The sequence below is a fragment of the Mirounga leonina genome, unplaced genomic scaffold, assembly GCF_011800145.1.
Source record: "Mirounga leonina isolate KUSES-001 unplaced genomic scaffold, KU_Mleo_1.0 Mir_174, whole genome shotgun sequence".
Taxonomy (NCBI): Eukaryota; Metazoa; Chordata; class Mammalia; order Carnivora; family Phocidae; genus Mirounga; species Mirounga leonina.
This window is the reverse complement of record NW_023270451.1, coordinates 66,185,144-66,211,402: the sequence shown is the minus strand read 5'-3', so window position 1 is coordinate 66,211,402 and position 26,259 is coordinate 66,185,144. Positions and strand designations below refer to the sequence as shown.

The 26,259-nt window shown below is 39.0% G+C and overlaps 1 protein-coding gene across 2 annotated transcripts in view; it reads left to right on the top strand.

Moving 5' to 3' along the window:
• The window catches only part of GRM8 (glutamate metabotropic receptor 8), a 731,836-nt gene that overhangs the window by 334,760 nt on the left and 370,817 nt on the right, over positions 1–26,259 (top strand). For both annotated transcript variants that reach the window (XM_035021042.1, XM_035021041.1), the window contains exons 3-5: positions 1,871–2,006; positions 2,687–2,841; positions 3,888–4,025. In XM_035021042.1, coding sequence (XP_034876933.1) covers positions 1,871–2,006; positions 2,687–2,841; positions 3,888–4,025 — 429 coding nt within the window. The remainder of the gene's footprint in view (positions 1–1,870; positions 2,007–2,686; positions 2,842–3,887; positions 4,026–26,259) is intronic.

Here is a 26,259-nt window from a genome sequence, read left to right as displayed (position 1 = left end):
CTTGCTCTTCCTCATAGGACTTGCCATGATTTATGATTATATGCTTATTTTTGTTGTTTTGTTCTATGTTAAGCCTGTTTCACCTACAACGTTTCTAAACTCTGAAGGCAGAAACTGTGTCTTTTATATTCATCATTGTATCCACAGTCCCTGTGCAGTATCTGGCAGATAGTGGGCATGCAATAAATATTTAATGAAGGAATGAATCAATCATCACAACTACTAATGGCATATTGGTAGGCTAGCGATCTCTAGGCTCTGTCTGTGGATTAAGGGCAATTCTCATCCCTAAAAAGGTTAGTAAGAGCATTGCTATTGTAGGGATAACTTTAACCATGCTCTAACTTATAAGAGATATAAACTTCAGTACTTGAGCACTGTTATTGTACATTATTACCACACATGGTAAGTCTGATCACAGCACACTAGACACCCATTCTCTGGCTACCAGACATTCCTTCTTTATTTGGCTACCTGAGGTTTCTTCCTAAGGCATAAAACTCATGTAATTCTCCTACTTATGAACTTTCAGTGGATTCCCATTGTTTTCAAGATAAAGTCCAAATTATTTGACATGTCTAACAAAGTCATTCTCAAGCTGGGCTTGGCTATTCTCTCCAACCTCAGCCCTAGCCGGTCTTGACCATAAGCCGTGATCAAACAAGGTTCTTTCATACCTGGGCCTCTACCAGAAATGTCCCACTTTTGTCCCTAGATGGATACATATTTGCTCTTTAAAATCCAGCTCTCTCAAGCACTTGAGTTACTACTCCTTCCTTTGTGTTCCCATTGCGTAGGTATAGCCTCTTAATTCTAAAATTTACCACATATTCTATGATAATTTATTGGGATGCCTGTCTCCCAGACTAGATGGTAACTCCTGGATTAGATTGTGTATTCCCAATGTCCAGCCCAATACATAACATATAATAGTACCTAGTAATGTTTGGGTGACTGAATGTATTGGCAGTTGTTTGGAAGTAAAGACACCTTTGCTTACTGAAGCAATGTTATAAATGGTGATTTAATTCTCATCTGACTCAAAAAAAGCCTATTTAAGCCTAATATTCCCTTTTCTTCTAATATTAGAATATGCTCTCTTTCTACTCCACTAGATTGAGGAACCCTGATAGGCGGCAGAGACCTTTTCTAAACTTTTCTCTTTGGTCTCTTATTGCCTTAGAGGAAACGCCAAAGGAAGAGTTCTTTCTTTTTTTTTTTTTTTCTTGGTATGATAATGGGATGGGATTTCTGCCATTTTGATTTTCTTGGTGGAGACAAAATGTCAACTGAGGGTTTGAATCTTTGGGACTTGTCTGTGTCTCAAATAGTCTCAAATACCACTTGCATCATAACATACCATTTTGCTGATGCATACAAATTTTGCTGTAATACTATGAGCTGTAAAATGAAATTAACTTTAAAGGAGGTCTACTAATTGGAAACTAATAGGAAAAGGATCTTTTTACCTAGTAAGTGGTCTCACCTATAACACATACTCATATTATTAATCCAGGCACTTGTTTTTCAACTTACATCAGATGAATCAAAACAGTCATTCTTCTTTGCACTCCTTGACTCTCATTACACATTTTGTACCCTTTGGTTTTATTATGGATATCCACAAAAATAATGTTGACACTTGGAAAATAAAACAATAATCCTGATGTATGATTACATAATTGATGTCATTTATTTGATATATACTGTAATGTGAACAAACATGTTTACTTTTAATAGGTGAGAATGACACGTTTTGAAAAACATTATATTGCATTGAATCATATGTTTTTATAAAGTAGCTAACCTCATTAAGTTGATTAATTAAGTGCTTTTTCTGAGTCACTCTCTCTCTCTCTTTTTAAAATAGGTGGTGTTTGCATTGCTCAATCACAGAAAATCCCACGTGAACCAAGACCTGGAGAATTTGAAAAAATTATCAAACGCCTCCTAGAAACACCTAATGCTCGGGCGGTGATTATGTTTGCCAATGAAGATGACATCAGGTGCTGATTAAATTTTCTTCCTGATGTAGGATCACATTTGCAACACACACATTTTTTTTTTAACATATTTCATGTTCAATGTAAAATCTTGTGAGATTTCACAGGAATTGCAGCATTCTCATGCAATTACACACTGCCTTCCTTCTGCTGCAGAGACACAACAGCCTTCTAGTTTCTAACTCTGAAATGGCTATAGAGTAAAACCTGAGAACTGAAAGAAATGAGACCAGTAAGGATGATAGACTGAATGATGTGAATGAGGTTAAGGATGAGGCTGATTAACAGGTGCTGGAGTAAAAGTCTCTAATATGTTTCCTTTAGATGGTGCCTGGGTGGCTCAGTTGGTTAAGCGACTGCCTTCGGCTCAGGTCATGATCCTGGAGTCCCGGGATCGAGTCCCGCATCGGGCTCCCTGCTCGGCAGGGAGTCTGCTTCTCCCTCTGACCCTCCCCCCTCTCATGTGCTCTCTCTCATTCTCTCTCTCTCAAATAAATAAATAAAATCTTTAAAAAAAATATGTTTCCTTTAAAAATGATAAGACTCAGACAATTAGTGATTGACTAATTGTTTAACAGTGACTTACTGAGTGCATATAATTTGATATAACTGGTCTTGTAACATTCCTAAGTGTAGTGTTTCTTGATAAATATGGTGTGTTTTATTTCTTTTTATTCCTGTAGGAGGATATTGGAAGCAGCAAAGAAATTAAACCAAAGTGGTCATTTTCTCTGGATTGGCTCAGATAGTTGGGGATCCAAAATAGCACCTGTTTATCAACAGGAGGAGATTGCAGAAGGGGCTGTGACGATTTTGCCCAAAAGAGCATCAATTGATGGTAAGGACAAGCCATAGAAACTTTGTTTCATTCCAACTGAATCAAAACTCAAAGGCAAAACCAGAGCATCAGCATAGGATGAAATGAACCCATTGTTGATGACTCTGGATAGAATTTTTAATTCTGATGGTAGAATTACCAAGACAATAACTATTTAACCCAGCGTATATTTTTCATTAGAAAAGAGTACCCATAAGATTTTTTTCTTAAAAAAAGAGAGTTAGAGTTGGCCTTAGCTATTTCCATGATGTTGCTCTCTAACCTTGCATATTTCTATGGCACAGATGATGATTACAGCACCATCATGGGGAGGGGAGAGTGCTGCTATATAAAAAATGGAGATGTGAGGCTGGGCTGACCCTACAGATAAATTAATGCAACAGCAAAGATATGGAGCCTCCCTGAAAGAAAGTCTGTCTCCCAGATAGCCTTTCCAATGGTCTTAGCAGTGACTGAAATTCCTATCTTCCCCATTATCTTTTGGAGTAAGGCATAAGTTCCAGGCGGTCTCCCTTCGATGAGGTGGTCCCCTGAGCAGGCTGACACTTTGGCCCATTACCCATGACCCCATAAGATTACATCAGGGTTGATTAGTTATTGGATTAGCTGAAAATGGAACATATAGGACAGGTACATTTTGAGGCAGGTAGAAGCATAGAAACCTGGAGCATTGATTCCTGCTAGGAGACAGAGAGAAGAATGAGAAAAGCGTGAATTGGTTCTGAATATCTAGGAGAAGGTTGCTGGTGGCTGCGATGTAGAGGAGAGGGGGAGGTTGTGAGGATGACACCAACAACAGGCTCTCCTGTTCCATTCATCTGCTGAGCCAGGTGCCTAAATGGTGAACAGTGAGGGCGATAATCCCCTTGGCTTTGACCATGAGGGAAGACTGATTTCTGGGCTACTGGTTCCCCCCATTTGTTAATATGTTTTGTTTTTCTCATGCAATGATCGCAACATAACATAATATCCATTCAAAAGCTCTGACAGTATTTGGTTTTGCTTTTGAAAGAATACTAAAATCATACCTTTCTTCTCTGAAATAGGGTTTGATCGCTATTTTAGAAGCCGAACTCTTGCCAATAATCGAAGAAATGTGTGGTTTGCAGAATTTTGGGAGGAGAATTTTGGATGCAAGTTAGGATCACATGGAAAGAGGAACAGTCATATAAAGAAATGTACAGGTAACCACGGAAATGTTTTCCTTGGTGTGTTTGTTTTATCATGACCTGAGAAAGGAAGTTTTTCTGTGTGGATAATGATCAGAGTACCTTCTATTTCTTCATGTCTCTTACTAGTTTCTCAACAGGGTTGAGCATACACTGATCATTCAACAAACCTGTTCATTTGTTCTTAGAGTTGGTTCTTAGAGATTCATTGGTTCTTAGAGTTGACATGTATTTCTTGGCCACATGCAATGTGCCCAAAACTGGGGTATTTGAATTCTATTTAAAAACATTTATTGAGTTTCTAGTATGGGCACACTTTAGTAGGCTTGGTGGGATATAGACAAATAAGCAAGAAATGATACTGGTCTCCAGGAACTTAACATGTAGTGAAGATGATGGGTCGTAATACACCGATATAAGACAGCCAGTTTTTTTCACTATTTCAACCCATGTCCCCTATAACATAATTGTCCCCCCTTTCCTGCATAGCTCTTGCAGCTATGATTTTTTGATGCTTTACCTTCTATATCATGTGCTTAAAAATAATAGTGATATTAAATGTACATATTTTGAATGTAAGAATGAAACATTCTTTATTTTCAGATTAACATGATTATGTACATAGAACCACCAATGACATTTTAAAAATTACTTAGAATTAAGTACTCAATTTAGCAAAACCATAGATGCAAGGTCAATGTAAAAATTTTTTTTATCCGTGTGTGTGTGTATTCTTTTATATAAACTAACATGTGGAAAATGAAATTTAAAGAATCCTGTTAATAGCAGGATCAAAAACCAAAACATCAGGGATAGTTTTAACAAAGATGCATAAATCTTCTATGCTGAAACTTGAATGAGCATTTTATAACCGTATACCCCTCCCTCATCTACCTCTCACTACCATATTTTGATAAATCCTCCTTTTCCTCTAATCATTTCCTTTGGAAATAATTGCTCAATAGAAGATATAATATGATCAATGCTAGAGCAGACATATACACAGAGGAAGGACAGGTGTGTGAAAATGGGTGGCATGCTGTGGAGGGGTCTGACTTTAGGCTCCCTGTGTGCCAGGCACCCTTCCAGGAACTGGAATGGAGATGAGGTCTGTGCTCATGGGGCTTACACTACAGTGTGAGAAGACAGACACTAAATAAGGAAACATATAAATGAACTGAGACTTCCAGATGCTGAGGTGTGCTTACGGGAAATACAAGGGAGTGAACGTGAAAGGCTGAGCAGGTGGTATTGGCTGGGAGGGTGGCAAGTAGGCTGTGCAGTCACAGAATGCTTCTCCAAGTAGGTGACATTTGAGATGAGACCTGAATGGCAAGATGTTATCAGCCTTGTGAAGATAAGATGGCAAGCCATTCCAGGATCTAGGGCAAGCATCCTTTGTGCAAGCCATGGGGGCGGGGGAGGGATCAAGGTAGCTGGAGTGAAGGAAGGAAGGTAGTAAGTGAGAGGGAGAGTGATGGCCAATGAGGCTAAAGAGATAGGCTGGGGTCACGTCATGCAAGGTCTTCAAGTTGTTCCCAGGAACTCCTGTGCTGGGAGGTTTGGGCTTTATTCTAGATGTAGGATAGAATTACTCATGAGTGCTTTTCATCTAGGGCATTGCTCAGGTACCTGTTTCAAGCAGATTCCTTTGGTGGAAGTGTAAGGAGGGCTGGAGATCAGGAGAGAGAAAGGAGAAAGGTCAGTCAGGGCCCGTCCAATAGTCCTGGTGATGGACAGTCACAGCCTAAACAAGGATGTGCAGGTCTGGGCAGAACACAGAGGAAAGAAGTCCTGGGAAGTCGCATTGACATTACGTGGTGAGTGACGAACACTGGTGTGGGGGTAAGTGATGGAGGCTCTGAATGTGAAATCTCTACCAGCTAGGTCTATGAAAAGGGTGATGTAATTAGCGAGCAGAGAAGACGGAATGAATGGTAGATTTGGAGGGGGCAGACTTGAATTTGGTTTTGAGATGGCCCCATGGAACTGCCCAGCAGGTGGCAGCATAAGGTCTGGGACCCCACAGAGAATCCAGCGCTAAAAATACAGACTCTTGAGTGGCAGATGGAGACCTGGGAGTTAAAGACCAGGGCAGAGATGCAGTTGCCAAAAGAGTTGGAGCAGAGCTGAGGGATGACGACTGAAGATTCAAGGGGAGGAGCCAGGAAAGGCCAGTGAGCATGGTGGGAGGTGCGTGCAGTGTCCTGCGGCTGAGAGGAGTGGCTGAGGGATGAGAAGTGTGGTAGACTCAGATTGTGAGGGGCTGAGAGCCAGAAGAGAGGAAATGGGGGAAAGAATGCCTTTTTTAAGTCTGGCAAAGGAAAAAAAGGAGATATGGTGAAAAACTTGAGTAATAAGTAGGGTTACAGAAGTTTTCTTTAGGATGGGGACGCACTTGAGCATGTTTTCAGAGAAATATAGTATTCAGAAGGAGTAGCTAGAGAAATAGAAATTAGCTGTGGGATAGTATCTTGACAGAAACTTTAGAGAGAGGCATTAAAAGGGAGGTGTTACCTTGAAATAATGTGATTCAGTTGGGGAAAAAAAGATATACACGGAATTGTACGGAAGTAGAGGGTGAAAAATCCTATAATTAAAAGCTAGATTTGATGAGATACCACCTCACACCAGTCAGGATGGCTAAAATTAACAAGTCAGGAAATGATAGATGTTGGCGAGGGTGTGGAGAAAGGGGAACCCTCCTACACTGTTGGTGGGAATGCAAGCTGGGCAGCCACTCTGGAAAACTGTATGGAGGTTCCTCAAAAAGTTGAAAATAGAGCTACCATACAACCCAGCAATTGCACTACTGGGTATTTACCCCAAGGATAGAAATGTAGTGATCCGAAGGGGTACGTGCACCCCGATGTTTATAGCAGCAATGTCCACAATAGCCAAACTATGGAAAGAGCCAAGATGTCCATTGACAGATGAATGGATAAAGAAGATGTGGTATATATATACAATGGAATAATATGCAGCCATCAAAAGGAATGAAGTCCTGCCATTTAAAATGATGTGGCTGGAACTGGAGGGTATTATGCTGAGCGAAATAAGTCAATCAGAGAAAGACATGTATCATGTGATCTCACTGATATGAGGAATTCTTAATCTCAGGAAACAAACTGAGGTTTGCTGGAGTGGTGGGGGGTGGGAGGGATGGGGTGGCTGGGTGATAGACATTGGGGAGGGTATGTGCTATGGTGAGTGCTGTGAATTATGTAGGACTGTTGAATCACAGACCTGTACCTCTGAAACAAATAATACATTATATGTGAAAAAAAAAAAGAAGAAGATAGTAGGAAGGGTAAAATGAAGGGGGGAGATATCGGAGGGGGAGATGAACCATGAGAGACTATGGACTCTGAGAAACAAACTGAGGGTTCTGGAGGGGAGGGGGATGGGGGATGGGTTAGCCTGGTGATGGGTATTAAAGAGGGCACACACTGAAGGGAGCACTGGGTGTTATACGCAAACAATGAATCATGGAACACTACATCAAAAACTAATGATGTTGTATCATATGATCTCACTGATATGAGGAATTCTTAATTGCAGGAAACAAACTGAGGGTTGCTGGAGTAGGGGGTGGGGTGGGAGGGATGGGGTGACTGGGTGATAGACACTGGGGAGGGTATGTGCTCTGGTAAGCGCTGTGAATTGTGCCAGACTGTTGAATCTCAGATTTGTACCTCTGAAACAAATAATGCAATATATGTTAAGAAAAAAAAGAGAACAAGAAGAAGGTAGCGGGAGGGGAAGAATGAAGCGGGGGAAATCGGAGGGGTAGAGGAACCATGAGAGACGATGGACTCTGAAAAACTAACTGAGGGTTCTAGAGGGGAGGGGGGTGGGAGGATGGGTTAGCCTGGTGGTGGGTATTGAGGAGGGCACATTCTGCATGGAGCACTGGGTGTTATGCACAAACAATGAATCATGGAACACTTCATCTAAAACTAATGATGTAATGTATGGGGGTTAACATAAGAATAAAAACAAACAAACAAACAAACAAAAACTAATGATGTAATGTATGGTGATTAACATAACATAGTAAAATAAAATTAAAAAAAAATAAAAAATAAAACAAAACAAAAGCTAGATTTGGACATGGATATTATGGAACTTCAGAAAATATATGACTGTAAGTTCAAGTTGTGAAATTCAAAACTTCATGGAAGAGATGAGTGTTTGATAAGAAGGATTTGAGAAAGAGCATCCAAGATGAGGAAAAAGGTGGACCAGCAGGGCAAAGGCACAGAATAGGACATGGCATGGAGATGTGGGGAGGACAGGGAAGTGGTCAGCATATTGGAAAGAAGGCTGCATGTTAAAGAATAATGGGAAATAAAGAGGGTCCAGTTTTTAGAAGGATTTGAAAGGGGAGGTTACGGAGTAACTTCCATGCTTTCATTCAGATATATTTTACATTGTGCTTAGTTCTGATTTCTGAATGTTACTGTTTGATTGTGTTCACATATTCACAGCCCACCATCCTTTAGACCATATGAATGGGGGTCTACCAGTTAATGAAGTAGCTGAACTCCATTCTCTCTCTCTCTCTATGTGTATATATATATATATATATAAAGTTGGTAGGAAATTAGTTATTAATTAATCATAATTTTTAATAGACTGTTTTCAGAATCTAAACTCTATTTTCTCTAAACTCCTCTTTTCAAAAAAAAGTTGATATATGTGGATGTCCTTTTAGCATCTATGGATGGTGTATACTGATACTTAATTCAGGCATAAATTCTGCCTGGGTTATGGTACAGTCCAGACTCGGTGGCATGTCTGCTGCAGATCCCTTCGATTCATTTGGGTGTTGCTAAAACTGTAAAAATCTGTCCAGTTAGAACTATTTCTAGTGCAGTGAAAATGGTGTTTACTCCAAGTGCTAGGGCAAGTGCACCCTTAGGGAATGGGATTAGTAAACAGCTTTTCAGGCAAATTCCATTGTGAGTGATACTGAAATAACTTGTTTCTGGGTGGAAAAGAAATGATGCAATGTTCTAACTTAATTTGTTTTTAAAGATATATTTATTTATTTTAGAGAGAGAGAGAGCACGCGCATGTGTGAGCAGGGGGAGGAGTAGAGGGAGGGGGGAAAGGGAGAGAGAAGCAGACTCCGCAATGACTGCAGAGCCTGCTGCGGGGGCTCGATCCCACAACCCTGAGATCATGACCTGAGCCAAAATCAAGAGTTGGACACTCAACTGACTGAGCCACCCAGGCGCCCCATAACTTAATTTTTTTTAAAACAGTAACACATGAATATTTCCAGATGTTGAGAGAAGATGTTTGTGCCCCACATTACCATCAACACTCAGTTTTCATCTCTGTTTTTGGGGAGGAAAGATGATCTATCACGTTAGTGGTCAAATATACTTAAGAAGGAAAACCTATGGATATTCATGAGTAGGGGTGTCCAGGGTTTGAAAATTATTTATATTTCCAATTTGCCCAATCCCATCCAATTCAGAAATGAATGAATATAGATGTGCATGTTTCAAAATTTGACCGTACAGAGTTCATGTTTAATCATCCACAGTGAGTCAAAAAGTTAGGGAACTGTGTGAAAGAGGATATCTACAAGGGCCTTTTTGCTGCATTTAGGGTATCATTTGTGGATTATGTTCTGAGTAGAATTTTACATTAGACAATGATAATCTGTGAACATAATTATTTGCTTCCATTGGGGGCGATACTGGTGATGTATTTACACGGATAAGAGAGTGCTTCCCAGAGGGGAGGGCTTCTGTCTTACCAATTTTCAGGAGATAGAATGTCTTCAAGCAGTGAGGAGCATCCTCTTCCTGAAATTAACTTGGTGCAAACAGTTTTCTGAGATGATTTTTCCTCCTAGAATCTCAGGAAAGCTTTCAAAAAGATGTGATATTACTGTTAACTTTGATATGCTGGCCAAATTCCAAAGTGAGACAATTCCTACCATCCATTTAGCTGTTTATGTAGTTATTATTGCTTCTGAGAGCTGCTGAGTTCTGAAAGCTACTACTACTTAATCCTACTTAAAATTCCCTTTGTCTTTCTCAAGAAGAAAAAAGGATTCTTTTGTACTTGTTATCAGTGGTGATGGGTGTTATTTTATAGACATTTATCGGACCTCTCTCTCCTTTTCACCCTCCCTCCCTCGTTCCACTCTCAGCCTTCATGCCTCTCCACTCCGCACAACCCAGACACCCACAGCCCCCCCGAGAACTGTGGGTCTTCATCATCTCTCCCTGTCTTTGCACGTTTTTCACAGACCCATTTCCCCACTCCGGCCTCTACCTGAGCTCCTCTCCCACTGTTCCCCTTCAGCACCTCATTTTGTCTTTTTCCTATCTTTTCTCTGATCAGTCCCTAATCTGCCATTGTTTGGTCCAGCAAGAATTTCATTGGCAGTGGAGAGTTTTTCTTTTGAGGTCTCACTTGACTTTTTTATGGCTGTCATTCTGATTTCTTGTCTTCCATTGTGAGGCCTGATGCTGAATATTGCAGGCCTAGAATACGTGGGAAGTCGTCCTAGGTCTATCCTCCCCAGAGTCAGGCTCCCTCTCGGCTTAAACTGTGTCCTGGACTTCGTTTCTTCATCGTGAATTGTGAATAGCAATCTGTGCCCTTACCAAAACACATCCCTGACCAACCCAATAAATTCAGTCGGCCCCATAGAGCATCTTAAAACCTCCCTTCGCCTCATATTTTGCATATCCGTGCATTCCTCATGAGTCACTTGTTTATTCATTTTGGATGACCTGCCCTGGGCCAGACACTGTGCTACAGATACAGAGACAAAGAACAAACTACTCTTGCCCTTTTATCGCTCACACACATGTACACTATCTTACCTATGGCATTTGAAGTGCTTTCCTTGTCTGTTGGGTTTTAATCCTTAGCCAGGAGGTTGGGACACTGCTGCTTAGCCTGCATATGGATGACACTCTGATGCTAAATGGTGGTGAGCATATGCTACTTGAAATGGCCTATTGATTCTTATTTATGACGATAGAAATAGTGGTAATGGAAAAAGCAATGCACAGATATGTTTCTTCCCACAAACAGGCAATTCTATCAGTGAACCAAATAGCAGGCTCAATAATTAGCTCCCTGAAAGGCCTGCCAATTTATTATCTAGGGCCAGAGTAACTAACTAGGTGACTTTTCAGGTGTAACTACCTCTCCACGGTCCTCTCTTTTGCTTTGGGAGGCTATGGAAGGTGGAAGCTTTCACCCATTTGCCCAGGTTGCCTGGAGACCATGTGAGTGAGTTGGGTAGTTAACAACAGGGATGGATTTAGACAATTTGGTGACTCAGGATGAAGGGAAACTAAGGTAACTTTCCCTGTGTTAAAATATGTTCTGCCATCCTTATATGCTCCTTGCCCCTTGCAAGGAGTAAATAAGTAAAACTCTGGGGGACAGTGTCCTTACATTAGCACCATGGGGTGCTTGTTAGCCCACATGCTGCTGTTGGTAGTGAGTAAAATAGCAGCAATCCCAGAATGACTTACTTATGCCACTTCTGAGATACCATATTGAATTTCAATAGATGGCAAAACAGGCATTGATTTCAGACATACAAAACAGTTCAGACATACAAGGGGCTCATTATTTGTATCACAAAAAGAATATTTTCTAAGAAGATTTAATAATTTTCAGAATTTTAGAGCTTGGATATAAAATCGAGATCATTCTCTCATTTTCTAGATGAAGAAACAGGAACCCAGAAAGATTAAGTGAATTGTTGGAAACTCCACACAGTCTCAGAGCTGCAACTAGAATCTTGGTCTGTTTTATTTAAGTTTATCCTTGACTTTTATATCCTCATTTTATTTTATTATTTATTTACTTCAGAGCGTTACCACATAGTTGGATAATACTTTTTTCTCTTTATAATACTTTATGTGTGACAGCAATGCGTAATGGAATTTTAAAATCAGCTACAAAGTGAAACAGAAGTAACATATTGGGTTGTTACCTAATCCTATAGAAAATGGTATTTTAGTATTCTTCACATTTATTTTCAATGATATATGTAGTATTTGCAAGTCGGTCTTGGACAGAATATACTTTTTATCCATTTCCCTGGCTCCCTGCCCTTTATAAAAGTAGACCTAAGACTATATTTAAAAAAAATAGGAGAGCTTCCAACTGTAAGTTTTTATAACTCTAAGTCCAGTGGCACTGAATTATAGCAATTCACTTTGCTAATTTAATTTGCTCATTTATTCATTCCCTTATAGAAAAAAACTCACTTATTTTAAATCAGTTCAGGAAGCACTATAATGTATTATAGCACTTCTAGAACTTTTGTGTGCACATGAATTACCTGAGCATCTGGTTAAAATTCATAGGTCTGGGGTGAGGCATTCTGCATTTCTAACCAGTCTCAGGTGATGTGGATGCTAGTGGGCTCTGGGCCACACTTTGAGTAACAGGGGATATTACAGTTAGTTTATAGAGATAGCAATAGCACCTGATGTTCAATTAGCAGAATAAATATTCCGCTGTGCTAAAGATTACTGATAAACCCAAGATGTTCTACAGAAGATCATTTAAATAAGACTTTAAATTGTCAAATGCAAAAATCTGTAATCAAAAGTCTATGTTGTATATACAATCTTCAATAAGTATTTAGATCAGTAAAGTATAAAGCTACAGTAGTGTGTATGTATGTGTGTGTGTGTGTGTTCTCATTAGGAAATCTGCAAGTGGGAAGTTTAATTACTAAATTTAAAGAAATGTACACAGATGCACCTGCATCTTCAAAATCTGCAAAGTAGATCACAAAGTTTGCCATGTCAGAAACCAAGAATACTCTGAAAACTTAGAAATTACACCATCAGTCATAAATGCACATAGAGTAAAGAAGTTGGAAAGGTTCATAGAGATCATTTTGCTTAATTCTTTCATTTTACAGAAAAGGAAATTGAGGCCCCTGTGGTTTAAGTGAGTTGTTCAAAGCCTTTCAGCTACCTGAAGGTGATGGTAGGACTGAAATCCATTTGATACTTGATTCTTTCCTCAATCCTTTCCTGCTCAGAAGGTCTTTCCCAGCAAGGGCCTGAGTTGTACAGATCCATTCCACTATTTTTTCCTGGTATAGTATCCTAAATGTTTCCCCAGTGGCCACCAAAGTTTAAGTATCCCATCTTTGTGACCCTCCTTGACTACTAGGAGGTCAGATTGATGCTCTTGGTCTGAGAAACACTAATACTGCTAGAATTGTAGAAGTGTAAGAAGTATCCTCTGATTAGAGTGAACTTCAAAGGTACATAAACTCTCCATTTTTCAGGGAATAACTTAAAACAGAAAAACAACCATTCTACAGAGCTAAAATGAATTTAGAAGTCTAGGAAACCCTTTCTGCAAAGCATACAATGGACTCTGATATTAGCTTGATTGGTTGGGAGTCATACAAATCTGGATGGATACGATCTCTGGAATATTGACTGAAGGACTAAGAAGTGGAAAAGGAAATATAGACAATCAAGTGACAGTTAAGCAGTTTCGAGAACCAATGATTTGAAATGTTACAGAAAGACTTGGGTCAGTGAAGATGAGGGAGGGGGAGAAAAGCACAGAAAACATTAGAAGAAGCTGTCTTTCCCTCAATGATTATTAAACCTCAACTGAGGGAACCAATTCATTAAAACAAAATAAAGAAAGAATATACAGATGGCTCAACATTAGGAAAATTTGATAGCTCTCCCCCCTACTTCCCAAAAGGAGTACAAAACAGTTACATACAAGGGCTAATTATTTGTATCACAAAAAGAATATTTTCTAAGAAGATTTATCTTGGGATTCCTTTAAACCCGTGGGATTTGAGGGAATCCCATGGCTACTATGAGTTGTTGAAATAAAAGAAATTTATCATAAACTCTTAGGAACACATCCAAACAAGAAGAACTATGTAGCTGAATAATGAATTGGATACATTAAGACAAAAGAAGCATAAAATGAGGTGTGATAAGAGTTTACTAAGGTTCATTGAGAAAACTTCCTGGAGAGTCTTATTTTTGGTTACTGTGGCATTTGTTAAAACTGCATCATGCTAAACTTCTCCCTCCCTCTCCTCAAGGAGCTTATAGTTTATAAAAAGGACAATACAAATATTAAGTGATTAGTTTGTAACTTTTTAGTAGGCAAGGCCTGTATCCTCAGGACTTAGAATATGCTTAGCATTAAATGGTTGTTAAATTAGTGAATTGGTCAAAAGTGATGGTCAAATAGTCCTTTTGCTCTTCATTCTAATCATTCAGAGATGATGCATGGGACCTAGTTTGGCATGCATTTAGCTGACAAATATTTTAATTGTTGGAATTAATTTTTACATATTTTTTTATGAAACAAAAAGCTCAATACAAATGGCTACATTAAAAAGGATCTTTACCATAATTTAAGAATAAAATTAACTCTTCTGGTAGTTTATCTGTCTTTAAATTCCAGACTGCACTGCTAATATAGAGATAATAGGGTTCTAGAAACACATATAGGCTTGTATCCATCATTCAGATTCTAATTAGAATATTTGGTTTCCTGATTATAAAAATGTCATAACTCTATAATGTGTTTACAAAAACTACATTTATATTATCTGGCGGGGTGGGGGGGATGTATTGTATGTCCATATTGCTACAGATAAGGTAACAGAATAATGAAAAGATAGCTTGGAAAACTATCAGTTGAGAATATGTTCATTTATTCAATTTAATCATGTTTATTAGTTTATTAGTATATTGTTGGCTTTCTTTCCCCCAAGAACACAAGGACCGGACTGTGTTTTTTTTCTGTTGCATCCCAGTGCATAGGATGGCATCTGGCACAAATAGGGCTTCCTTAAGGTATTTGTTGGATGAAGAATGAATTCAATTCAGCTTATTTATTATCTACTTTTTGTCAGGCACTGTCTATTAGATGTCAAGGGCATGTTGGTGAACAACACAGAAATGGCCTTTGCCATGGCTTACAGTTTAATTGAGAAGATGAATAATTGAGTCATGACTCTGCAATGACATGTGTTGTGGTTCGTGAATGGGAGTGTATATCAGAGAGAACTAATGTGTAGAGAAGAGTGGTGTCATTTAAGTTGAGACTAGAGCATGAGTGGAATTTAGGTAAGATGAAGAGGTGATCAATAGGACTACTATTTCAAATAGAGGGAAGCACAAAGGCCAGCAGACAAGAGAAAGGATAGTGGCTTGAGGAACTGGCAAGTTCAATATGGCTCTGGTAGCATGTAGGGTGGGAAAATAGTAAGAGAGAAGGATAAGCAAGGGACTGGTCAAGCAAGATTTTATATGGCTCAGGAGGGAGTTGAAGTTTGTTTTGAAAGGCAGTGAACAGCCACTAAAATGTTTTAAGCAGATCCGACATAATCGGATTTCCATTTCAGAAAGATTATTCTGGCTGTAGTGTAATGCTGGTGAGGCAGAGCACTGAGGAAGGGAGACCCGTTAGATGTTACAGTAATTCCTCCAGAGATGAGAATGGCCCGGGTTATGATGGCCGCACTGCACTGGGGACGGGGAGAAGTGGGCAATATAAAATATATGGAAGTAGTTGATTATGTGAGTCTGAAGCTGAGAAAAGAGGTCTTGCTGTAGTGAGACAGTTGGGACTCAAGTAGCCTATAAATAAGACTGGGTGAAATAGACCCAGAAAGTAAGTGGAAAGCAGATTGGAGAAGGCCTGAGTCAGAGGTCAAAGGACTTAGCTTTCAGGGAATATGTTGAAGGAGATGACCCTGAAATTCCAGTTTTTCTGGGAATTGTCCGCAGTATCTATGGGTGGACCCCTAAGGACCTATCTCTGATCTACAACCCTAATTCTTTCCCCAGTGTCTCTGTAGCTACAATTGATTGGTTTAAGGCTGGTGCTTGACCCACGCTGGACCATCAGAGTCCTTCCAATGGTTATTTAAAACTGGAATTGAAGGAGGAAGGTCAGTCCCTCTTGGGCAGTGCTGTGAGATGTGAAGCTGGGGAGATGGTCAAGTTCCTCATCATGAGGAGAAAGTTTTTCTGATACTGACATGTAGACAGAACAGAGATGACAAATGGAAAGAGTTCTGTGATCAAGACTTTACCTGTGCCCTTCCTGCAGGTATGTGAGCTAGTTCAAGGTGCTTCTAATTAAGTTTCTCCATCCTTAGCTAGCAACCTAGCATGCAGACTAGCATATGACAATAATACTGGGGAAGATTAGAGGAGATAGCATGCATAAATCTCATTGCTTGCTAACAGAGAATACGGCAGGTACTGTTGCTTACTTATCCAAGAGCAGTTTCCCTTTCTTGGAGGCCAGCACCATCCCGTAGATCTTTCTGTGATGAGAACAGTTTTCTCTGTGTTGTCCAGTGGGGCAGCCACTAGCTGAATGGGACTACTGGTCACTTGAAGTATGGCTAGTGCAACTAAAAAACTGAATTTTACATTTTATTTAATTTTATTTGGTTTACATTTAGATGTAAATAGCCACCTGTGGCTAGTCTCTATCACATCAGATAGCAGAGGTCTAGGCTGACGGGCCTGTAGAGGAACAATTTTGTTTTAATGTCCATTCCATGTAGCCCAGTTAATTTTTATTGATCTGGTCCAGTTACGGTAGTCCTATCCTGCTTGTCAGTGTTTGTTTGACAGAGTAACTTGTTACACAGTTCTGATCAAGGAGATAGAAGGGAAAGTCTTCCAGGACCTTTAAGGAAGTGCAGGGAGGGGAGTCTTTTTGTTCTGGTTATTGTTATGTCTGCAATTGGTGCCTGGACCTGCAGCAGGAAAATCATGTTAATGATAGCACAGTAGAAAAATAGAAAGAAACTCAGTCACTGCTGACATCTGTGAACTTCTAAATTAACCAGTCCTGGAATGCCCTTCCATTCTTGGGATATGAGAGAATAAATCCTCTCAATTTTAAAGCCATTTTGCATTGCCTTTTCTATGATTTGCAGCTGAAAGCATCCTAACAAATATATTATCAATAAGTGAAAATGATTTATTTAACATGACATGAACATGCCTCATTTTAAGAAGATATGAAAAAAATTAAAATTCTAAAATCAGGAGGTTAATATTTGTAATACAGACAAGTTGTTTATATTAAATGGATTCACCACAGGTTTCTTAAATACTGACTTCCCAGTCAGTGATTATAAAATGTGATTTGCTTTATTAAAATTAGACTGATATACAGCTTTTCAGCAATAGTTCACTAACATATTTCTATGAGAATGCTCCTTAATTTATCAAAATAATTCACCTCTGAGTTCCTTTAGACAACATGCCCTCTTGTCTACAAAAATATTATTTTACAGATGGTGGTGGTGTGCTACTTACCACCCAGACAGACAGTAATTTAGCTAAGCATTTTTCTTTGCAGTGTAAGTGAAAACCTGTTCAAAGTGCTTGCACGTTTATCAACTAAATTATAAGACCTAAGAGGAAGTAGATATTTCTGTTACGTTGTCTGGGTCTAGTAGAATTCTCAGCTTCATTCGTAGACACTCATATACTACATCTTAGCTGTGTGACCTTGGTCAAGTGATTTAACCTCTACAGATTGTTGCTACATGCTAATTTTTCCTGTCTCTAGATAGGAATTTTCCTGTCTCTAGTGGTGGCTGTTATCAGTGGACCTGTCTTTTTACAAAGGCCATTCCTATTGTTCTAGCTCTCTGTTACCAAAATGCTCTATAGCTAAAACGTTGAGCTTACATGTAGAACTTGTATTGTTTTTAGAAAATTCTTGTCTTTATGTACCTCTCCACTTTGTCCCAATGGTGAGCTGACTTGACTATTTCCTGGGAAGGGAGGTAGTATTCTAACCAACAGTGATATCATTTCACCCCTGTGTTACTTTCCATTAAACCATTGACCCGTACAGAACATTTTAGCTGTAGGTTCACTTGCTTACATCACTGTGATCATTGGTTAAAATTGTAGATTTTCATTTGGGAAAATGATTAATATCTTTCATTAAGGACATTAAAATGCTGGTTTCAATTTCCCTTTTGTTCATGGTTCATGAAACACCAAAGCATTCCCTAACCTTGCGGTGGGAGGTGAGAATATGCTCTACATCTGTCTCTTACCCAGATCTTTTTCAGAAAGAATATAGGCAATGTTAGCTAAGCAGTTAGATGGGAGCAATATTCAGTTCTTTGCCAAGAGAGATCCGGGATTCCAAATACGCCGATTCAGCAGACCACAGTGAGATTGTCTAAAACTGAAGAAAGGCTCAGGAATCCATCAGAATACATGATAATTTAAATAAAATTCAAATCCCACTGGCCAACAGAGAATCAGGGGACATGAGAAAAGGAAGGGAACTTAGAGGTCATTGTATCCAGCGTTTTGCTGAGCTTCACCTCTCCGACTGATGTAACATGAGGACAGGGAGTGCACAAAACACTTCAGTTTTACTGATTCAGTAGAACTCGTGAAGGCTTTTATTGGTGCAAAATGAGGCTTTCTCATTGACTCTAAATAGGCTTATTAGCAGCACATAGAAGGATTTCCATCGTGATCTTCTCTTTGTCCCTAGTCAGAGTGAGCGTGTAGGTCTGAAGCAGGCTGATAGCTGTGAAAGTGAAAGATACCAGCGGACCGGAGTGCAGAGAGTGGGCTGGTCGCCAGCTTTGGGTTCAGCACCCTGAGGAGTGTCATTTGTCCGAGCTACTTTTATGAGACAAAAGCCCTCCTTTGTGGGTTTGTACCTCATGAGAGGGAGCAGTGGTGTAGCTGATTCGCAGTAGCAGAACAGATAATTCATATGAGTTGAGGATGCCCACCTACACTCTCTTTTTCAGGAATATTAGTTTACATGTCAATACATGGCCAACGTTCTGGGGATTCTGGCTGGATGCTTCCCAGAGGGTTTTTATTAATTGGTATGAAGGTTTAATTCAGTACAGTCCAGAAAACTGTTTAGCTTTTTCTCCCCTGCTACTGATTTTTTTGTGGGGTCGGTCTACATCATTCTTAAGATGGACACAAAACCAAGTGCAGACTGCATGTGCTGGCTGCATGATTAACATTCTTCCCCAAAGGTCCTCGGCTTTGATTAAGTGTTTAAATGACCTTTTAGGACAGATGATTATGGGGATGGGCAAACAATTTGTTCTTCCAGCTCTTAATAACTTTGGTGTGTATTTGGGGTAAGTGTAGATTGTTGGGAAGACTCAGGTGTCATTAAAGATGAGGATCATGAGGATGATAATCCTTTGATATAGATAACCTGTGATTACGATTTGCAAAAAGAGGGGCAAACTCAACACAGTTCCTCATGACCAGCCCCTCCTCTCCCTCTCAAAGACAGACACACACAGTGTGTTCTGTCACTGCTGACTTTCTAACCACAGAAGAGCTCCAGTGTTCCTCAAGGACCACAGCCCTGCGCCCGGGGAACTTTGCCCCTTGATAAATCTCTGGGCAGCTCAGTACTATCTTTCACATGGCAAGGATATTTCAAGAGTAGGTTTACCTTAAAGAAATCTCCAGGCAAACACTGTATGCATTTGGAAATGACACATAATCTCATTATTCAGTCTGTCTTGGCTATAGGTTTTACTTCCTAAGTCTTAGGTATCTATCGCCAGTTGACTTTTTTTTTTTTCTTGAGAAAGCAGTCTTTCTTGGTTTCATTTTCAGGTATATCCCATCCTCATTTCAGGGTCCAGATTGAAAGCTTCCTTTTCAAGAAACCCGTATGGACCACATCTTAATCCACCAGGTTCTTAGGATCCAAATCTCTTGAGTGAGTTCACCTTGATGAGACACATTTCTAGAATAATGCCTCTCTGTCCTTTCAAAATATAGTCTACCCTTCTTTTTGCCCTTTTCTCTGCTGCTCTAGGACACTCATTCATTACCACTCAGAATAAACACGAGGTGAACATCAAAGTTTAACTTCACGTTTTATGTATTTTATTACCTGGGAAGCTGGCTACATATGAACTATAGTAACTTAAGGATGGGGGTATTACTCAAGAAAGTCTCCATACATATATATTTTGGATAACAAAATTTTGACTCTATAAGATAAATTAACTATCAAGTTTTTTTTTAGAAAAAATATGTATTCATTGGCTTTTCATTTATGTTACCATGCTGTTGATCTGTAGGCATTAATGAATTCATGTATCCTTCTCAGAAATTAATAAAATCTGTTTATATTATAGAGGTAGTATAAACAGAGGTATACAACTGTATAAGGGGTCTAAAATGTATCTGGAATTTTGCTGCTCTGTTTTTTTCATTTGTTGGTGTAAGTACTTAACTGGTTGATCTCAAGATGGGTCAGTGGGTATGACAAGGGTATAGGTAAGTCTTGTCAATACTGTGGGGAAGCTCAGATTTAACTTTGCAGTTTATATTAATATGCAGAATGATCCTATCATCGATGTCTCTGTGTTACATTGATGGTTAACCTGCTGTGGCTTCATGATAGAGCCCTTGTTTTGGAATTAGCCAGCTTAACTAAAGGAGAACATCATTGTACCTGCACAGGGTTACCTAAGTTAATTGTGGTTATAAAGAGTAGGATGAAGATTGTATCATTATAATCACCCCCATGCTAAGGCACCTTGAAAGAAATGATACTGTGCCAAGTGCCATGAAGGATAAGAAAATGCAGTCCCCTGTCCTTCAGAAGCTTATATTTCTAAGGAAAAAAACAAACTTGCCTTCGGATTCAGATAAGAGTCTTTGTTATTACACAAATTGGGCTTCTTCCTTTTATTTCAGAAAGTTATATTTGAAAGTAGAGGATAGCTAGAAATGCCCACCCACCCCTGTGCCACTCCTGTTCCCTGAGGGTTTAAAACCATTCTTGAATTAGTGAATGTATTCAAAAATTAAAAATTAAATCAGATTTGTTTATGAAATCATCTAAACCTAATTTCTCTATTAAGGCTAAGTTCATTCTCTGTTTCCTGTGCTTAAATGTCCCATGATTTTCTGCTATCAAAAACAACAGACTCCCCTGGGCTCTTTTTCCTGCTCTCTATCTCCCAAAGGTCTATCAAAGACATTTAGGTGCTGATTAAGACAGTTAAGGCTAGGCTACTCCTCTGGCTATTCTAAGGGTAAGAGGACAGGAAGGAGCAGGGTGGGATTGGGGGTTAATCTTGGATTGATTTTGTACTTCTTTCCATGTTGATGGTTGCCTCTTGTTAGGAACTTCTATTTTTAGAAGTTAGGACTTAGTTAGGTTGGATGTTGTGTGTGCATCTCAACTCTAGAAAATTCTGAGTTTATCCGGTTCTTCACTAGGCTTTTAAACTACCTAGCATGTCACTGTAGGAATATGCCAAGGAGGGGTGATGAGTCCCATGGGATCCCTGCAAAGCCAATCGTGCTACAATAACCATCACTAATGGGTAAGGACCAAAGCTGAGCTGCTATGTTTGAAGAAGGTGTTGGATAATGTGGGGTTTGTGCTGAAGTGTTGATTCATCTCTCATGACATGTTGAGCTCACTCTCAGGAAGACCAGTCAAAAAGCAAGAGTCAGCTTTGGATACAGAGGTATATAGTCGGTAGCTGCCCATAGGACAGGACTTTGGGTGTTCAGAAGGACATTCTATTCTTGGAAATACGTTTCTCACCTGTTTGCTGATGAGTGAGACTCCAGGAACAGGACACAAAGCCCCCCAGCTTGTCTTACCTGTCTGATTAGGTCAGATCTCCTTGCTATATGCCTATAGAGAACTGTACTCACTTTTACATGATTACTCAGTTATACCTTATTTATGGGATTGTTTGTTTGATTGATTCCCTATTAAGTTGTAAGCTCCATGAGGACAAGGAGCATGTCTTTGTCGCTTACCTTCATGTCTACTGTGCCTGCCACTTAGAAGACACTGGATAAATATTTGTTGAATGATTAACAGCCTAAAAATACTTCTATGTATATATATATGTGTGTGTGTATATATATATATATATACATATACATATATATATATGAGAGAGAGAGATAAATATATTTATATATATAAAAATACTTCTATATATATTTATTAAGTTTACACTACAATGAAAGACAGTTCTCGCCAATGGAACATGATCTCCCTGTTTTTCTCCTAAGTCATTTCTAGTTGCTACATGGACTTTAAAGTTGTGAGATTGGGTATGACTCAATATATGCATAAACTCTTCAACAAATAACGTGCTTCATTTTCCTTTATTTAAAGTGAGAGAATAAGGATGAAGAAAGACAAAGAAACAAGGGAAAGGTTTATCTAGCTACTGATATCCAGTTGTTGGTTGAAAAAGTATTTAGGTTGCTTACATTCTATTTATTCATGAAATTCTTATGTAAATATTTCTATCTTTGACCAAGGTTTATGCAATTAATATGGCTGTTCATTTTTTTTCTTTAATTTTCTTTATTTAATTTACTGGTTTAATCTCACTGCTGAGTGGCATTCAGTATTTGGTTGTACAAAGTATTCCCATGTCTCCATTTTTTAAGGTAATGTTCCCAAATGACTCAGTCAATTTTATTTAAAGATTTTATTTATTTATTTGAGAGAGAGAGAGAAAACTTGAGCAAGAGCGGCGGTGGGGGGCAGAGGCAGAGGGAGAAGCAGACTTCCCGCCTGAGCAGGGAGTCCCATGCAGGACTGGATCCCAAGACCCCTGGGATCTTGACCTGAGCTGAAGGCAGATGCTTACCTGAATGAGCCACCCAGGGACCCTGACTCAGTCAATTTGAATACAGTTTTTTATGTGTGTGTTTTGTTCTTAATATGTAAATGATTTCTATCATATTGTTAACTAGCACTCATGAGAATGATGATTTTTAACTAAATTCTGGGGAGCTAAAAGTAAAAATCACAGCTTATTTTCTTGCTGTGTAGGATCTTATGGCAGATATATTTGAGTACTATTTTTCACCCTTAATCATTTCTTACTAAACTATCTGTATTGTCTCTAGTTTGATTTTTATGTTTTCATTATATATACATTTATATATATAGTACAACTGTTTTTTTAGAAAATATGGTTGAAAAATGTCTGTTATCTTTCTATCTCTCTATTGATTATCTCTCTATGGATTTATCTATATCTCTAAACCAAGTTTTTGGATACATATCCAACAAATAGGTGTGGAATACATCAACAATATAGTTTCAGACATGAGCTATTTTTGGTTAAAGGATTTCTTTTGTTTCTGTGACTTGGCTTCTTCAGCTTGGCATTATTCTGGCTGAGTCCTTCTTTTATCTGGTGTTAGAGTTTTTGTGTACTCGTTCGGCTGCTGCAGATCCACCTGAAATGCAGCCTCATCAGAATATAGGTCTGCAATTATTCTTCTTGGTATCTAAAACAACAACTTTTTTTGTAGAGATGGAAGAAATATTAGAGATTATTTATCCGGAATCCTTTTTTTACACATTAGGAAACTGGAATCGATTATTAAGTAACTTGTTTCAGGGCCAGAGAAAGGAACCAGGACCAGAAATCCCATCTATCTCCTTATCTTGGAGTGAATTGCTGCTAATGTGATCTATAGTTTGAATGACTTAGGCACACCATTCTATTTGTCTTTCTGGCATCAAAATAAAAGAAGGCCCGGTTGGTTTATTTTCTTCTACCCATTGCACCGTTGAAGTGAGGCTCAATATTGTATTGTAAATTCAGAACATTGATCTAGCTTAGAATAATCAAGTCTAAGAAGATGAAGGGGACTATGAATCATCTAGTTAATCCAAACACCTAAATTAGCTGTTAATTATTTGTCTGTGAGGCTTCTTGAGTTTTGATGTGGTGTTTTGGATTCAGGCCAATCAGGAATGACCCTTGAGTCCAGATTCTATCTAGTCAGTCCCTCCTTGACCAAGGAGAACATTTGGGCATGAACTTAGTTTTTATTGTCCTGTGACTGATTCCCATTAGAAATAGCTACCTGAGGCCAGCCTTCAGGTCTCTTTTGATCTAATTATCCTATGGACAGAGGCTTTAGTGTTCTCCTTGACCTTTGAAGACTGCCCCAGCACACAGGGAAACTACAGATGCCATTGAGGCTGGATAGTGTCACAGTAATGAGGATTTTATTTTATATTCTTAGGGATAGATGCTTTTTCACAGTGGGATGCCAGAGTAGGAAATTTTTATGGTCCCAAATGTACCCACAACTTTCAAACATCAGGAAAGTCTCCTATTACAGAAACTCTCCTGAAAATTGGACTCAAGAGGATCAAACTGTTCCCAATACAGACACTTGACCTTCTAAGAATAAAGACTTTTTCCTTCTTTCCTTCTTCCCACCCTCCCTTTCTTTTTCTTTCTTTCTTTCTTCCTTTCTTCCTTCCTTCCTTCCTTCCTTCCTTCCTTCCTTCCTTCCTTCCTTCCTTCCTTCCTTCCTTCCTTTCTTTCTTTCTTTCTTTCTTTCTTTCTTTCTTTCTTTCTTTCTTTCTCCTTTCTTTCTCCTTCCTTCCTTCCTTCCTTCCTTCCTTCCTTCCTTCCTTCCTTCCTTCCTTCCTTCCTTCCTTTTCTCTCTCTCTCCCCCTTTCTTTCTCTATTTATTGTTTTTTTGTTTGTTTGTTTATACCTCTCATAACAGAAATCAGTGTAGAATCTCATTCCTTTCTAGTGAACATGACATATAACCTTTATAAATGTTCTCCTCTCAGCTTTTAAGTTCCTTTTTCTAGTGGAGTCAAACTGACCACAGATTTTTATAGGCTCTCCCTAGTATTCTTGTTTTTTATTATTTAAAATATTCAAATGTTAAGAATTTGTAATGAGAAGAAGCTCAAAAAGCAGAATGCCCCCTTCTAACATGCTTAGTGATACAGAAATGACAGCCAGAATACTTTTTCACATTTTCTTTTGCCTTTTTTTTTAATCAAGGAGGTTGAACTTAGAGACGCAAAGCAAAATAAGCAAAAACCTGGAGCTATAAATTTCTGGGTTCATCCAAATACATAAAGCATTAAAAATGTCAGATACAAAGCTAGATGCAAGCTGACAGGGAAGAAAAAAAAAATCTGTTTGTGTACTTAAAGCCCCAAACCAAAAGCAAAATTAAAATCTGTGCCGACCCTTCTCCCTCGGGGCTGTAGATGTCACTGCTGTCCAGGGCACCGTCTGTTACTGAGTGGAGGAAGAGAAATGGCATCCAAGTCACTAGTGTAAAATAAAATAGTCTGCCTGCCAAGTTCTAAAGATGTCCTGCCATATTTTTTAAGGCAAGGGGATGTGGGGTGGAGGTGAGCTACAAAGGTGACCACTAACATGCATTGATTCTTATCTTTGATGGTCCATTATTTTATGATAAGAGGTTTTATAAGTCAGTTTTATTATACTGACTAATTTTCATTTAGTCAGTAACAGTAGTTACCATTAATTTATTTATTGTGCCAGATATTTTACATATATTTTTATTTTAATATTCAGAATTATTCTATAAATGGAGTATTATTCTTATGTTAAAGATAAGGAAGCTGAGCCTCTAAGTAAATGAAGTTGCTCAAAGCAACACATAGCTGCAATTTCAGTGAGGTTTCTAGCTGTTCTCTCACTCTGAATGCCAGTAATCTCAGAAATTACTACCCTCCAGTTAAGGCTACAGCTTAACTGGGGACGATGCCAGTTCTCCACTCGTCATGCTCCCACCCATTCTCCACCTTTCTGTGTCTTCCCTGAGTCCTGGGAAGCTGACCTTTGAAGACTACATGACCAGGACTCTCTTCCCTTTGTCTTCCTCTTGGGCATGGCCAATGGAAGGCACTAGAAGGATATCAGAGGGTGAGAGGAGATAGAGGTGGCACATTTCCTCTCTACGTCCTGCTTTGACCCTGTTCCCTGGCTGTGGTGGTGTCCTTTCAGGCTGTCATTCCCTCCAGGCTGCCCTCTTCCGTGCCTCCTGCTTTACCTGGGCTCCTGAGGAAATGCTACCCCCTTTTCTCATCTCTCATCCCTATTAGTAATATTGTCTTCCCACTGTTGCTAGTCTCTGGATGCTTCACCATCTTGTTTGTTCCTTAACTCTGTCTACAATTTGGTAAATAACTCCTTCATTAAAATCTCTTCATTTGAACCATCTGGGATGTTTCCTTCTGGGACCCTGACTAATATAGAGACTGATAGTATACCCAGATGAAAATATGTCAAAGATAATTTGCAGAGCAGGTTTTAGAAGCTCTAAATTAGGATCACCAGCATGCCAAAAGGCACTGATAAGAAAGCTGATTTTTTTTTTAAACTCATGTAGAATCTGCCTCAAGGAGACAT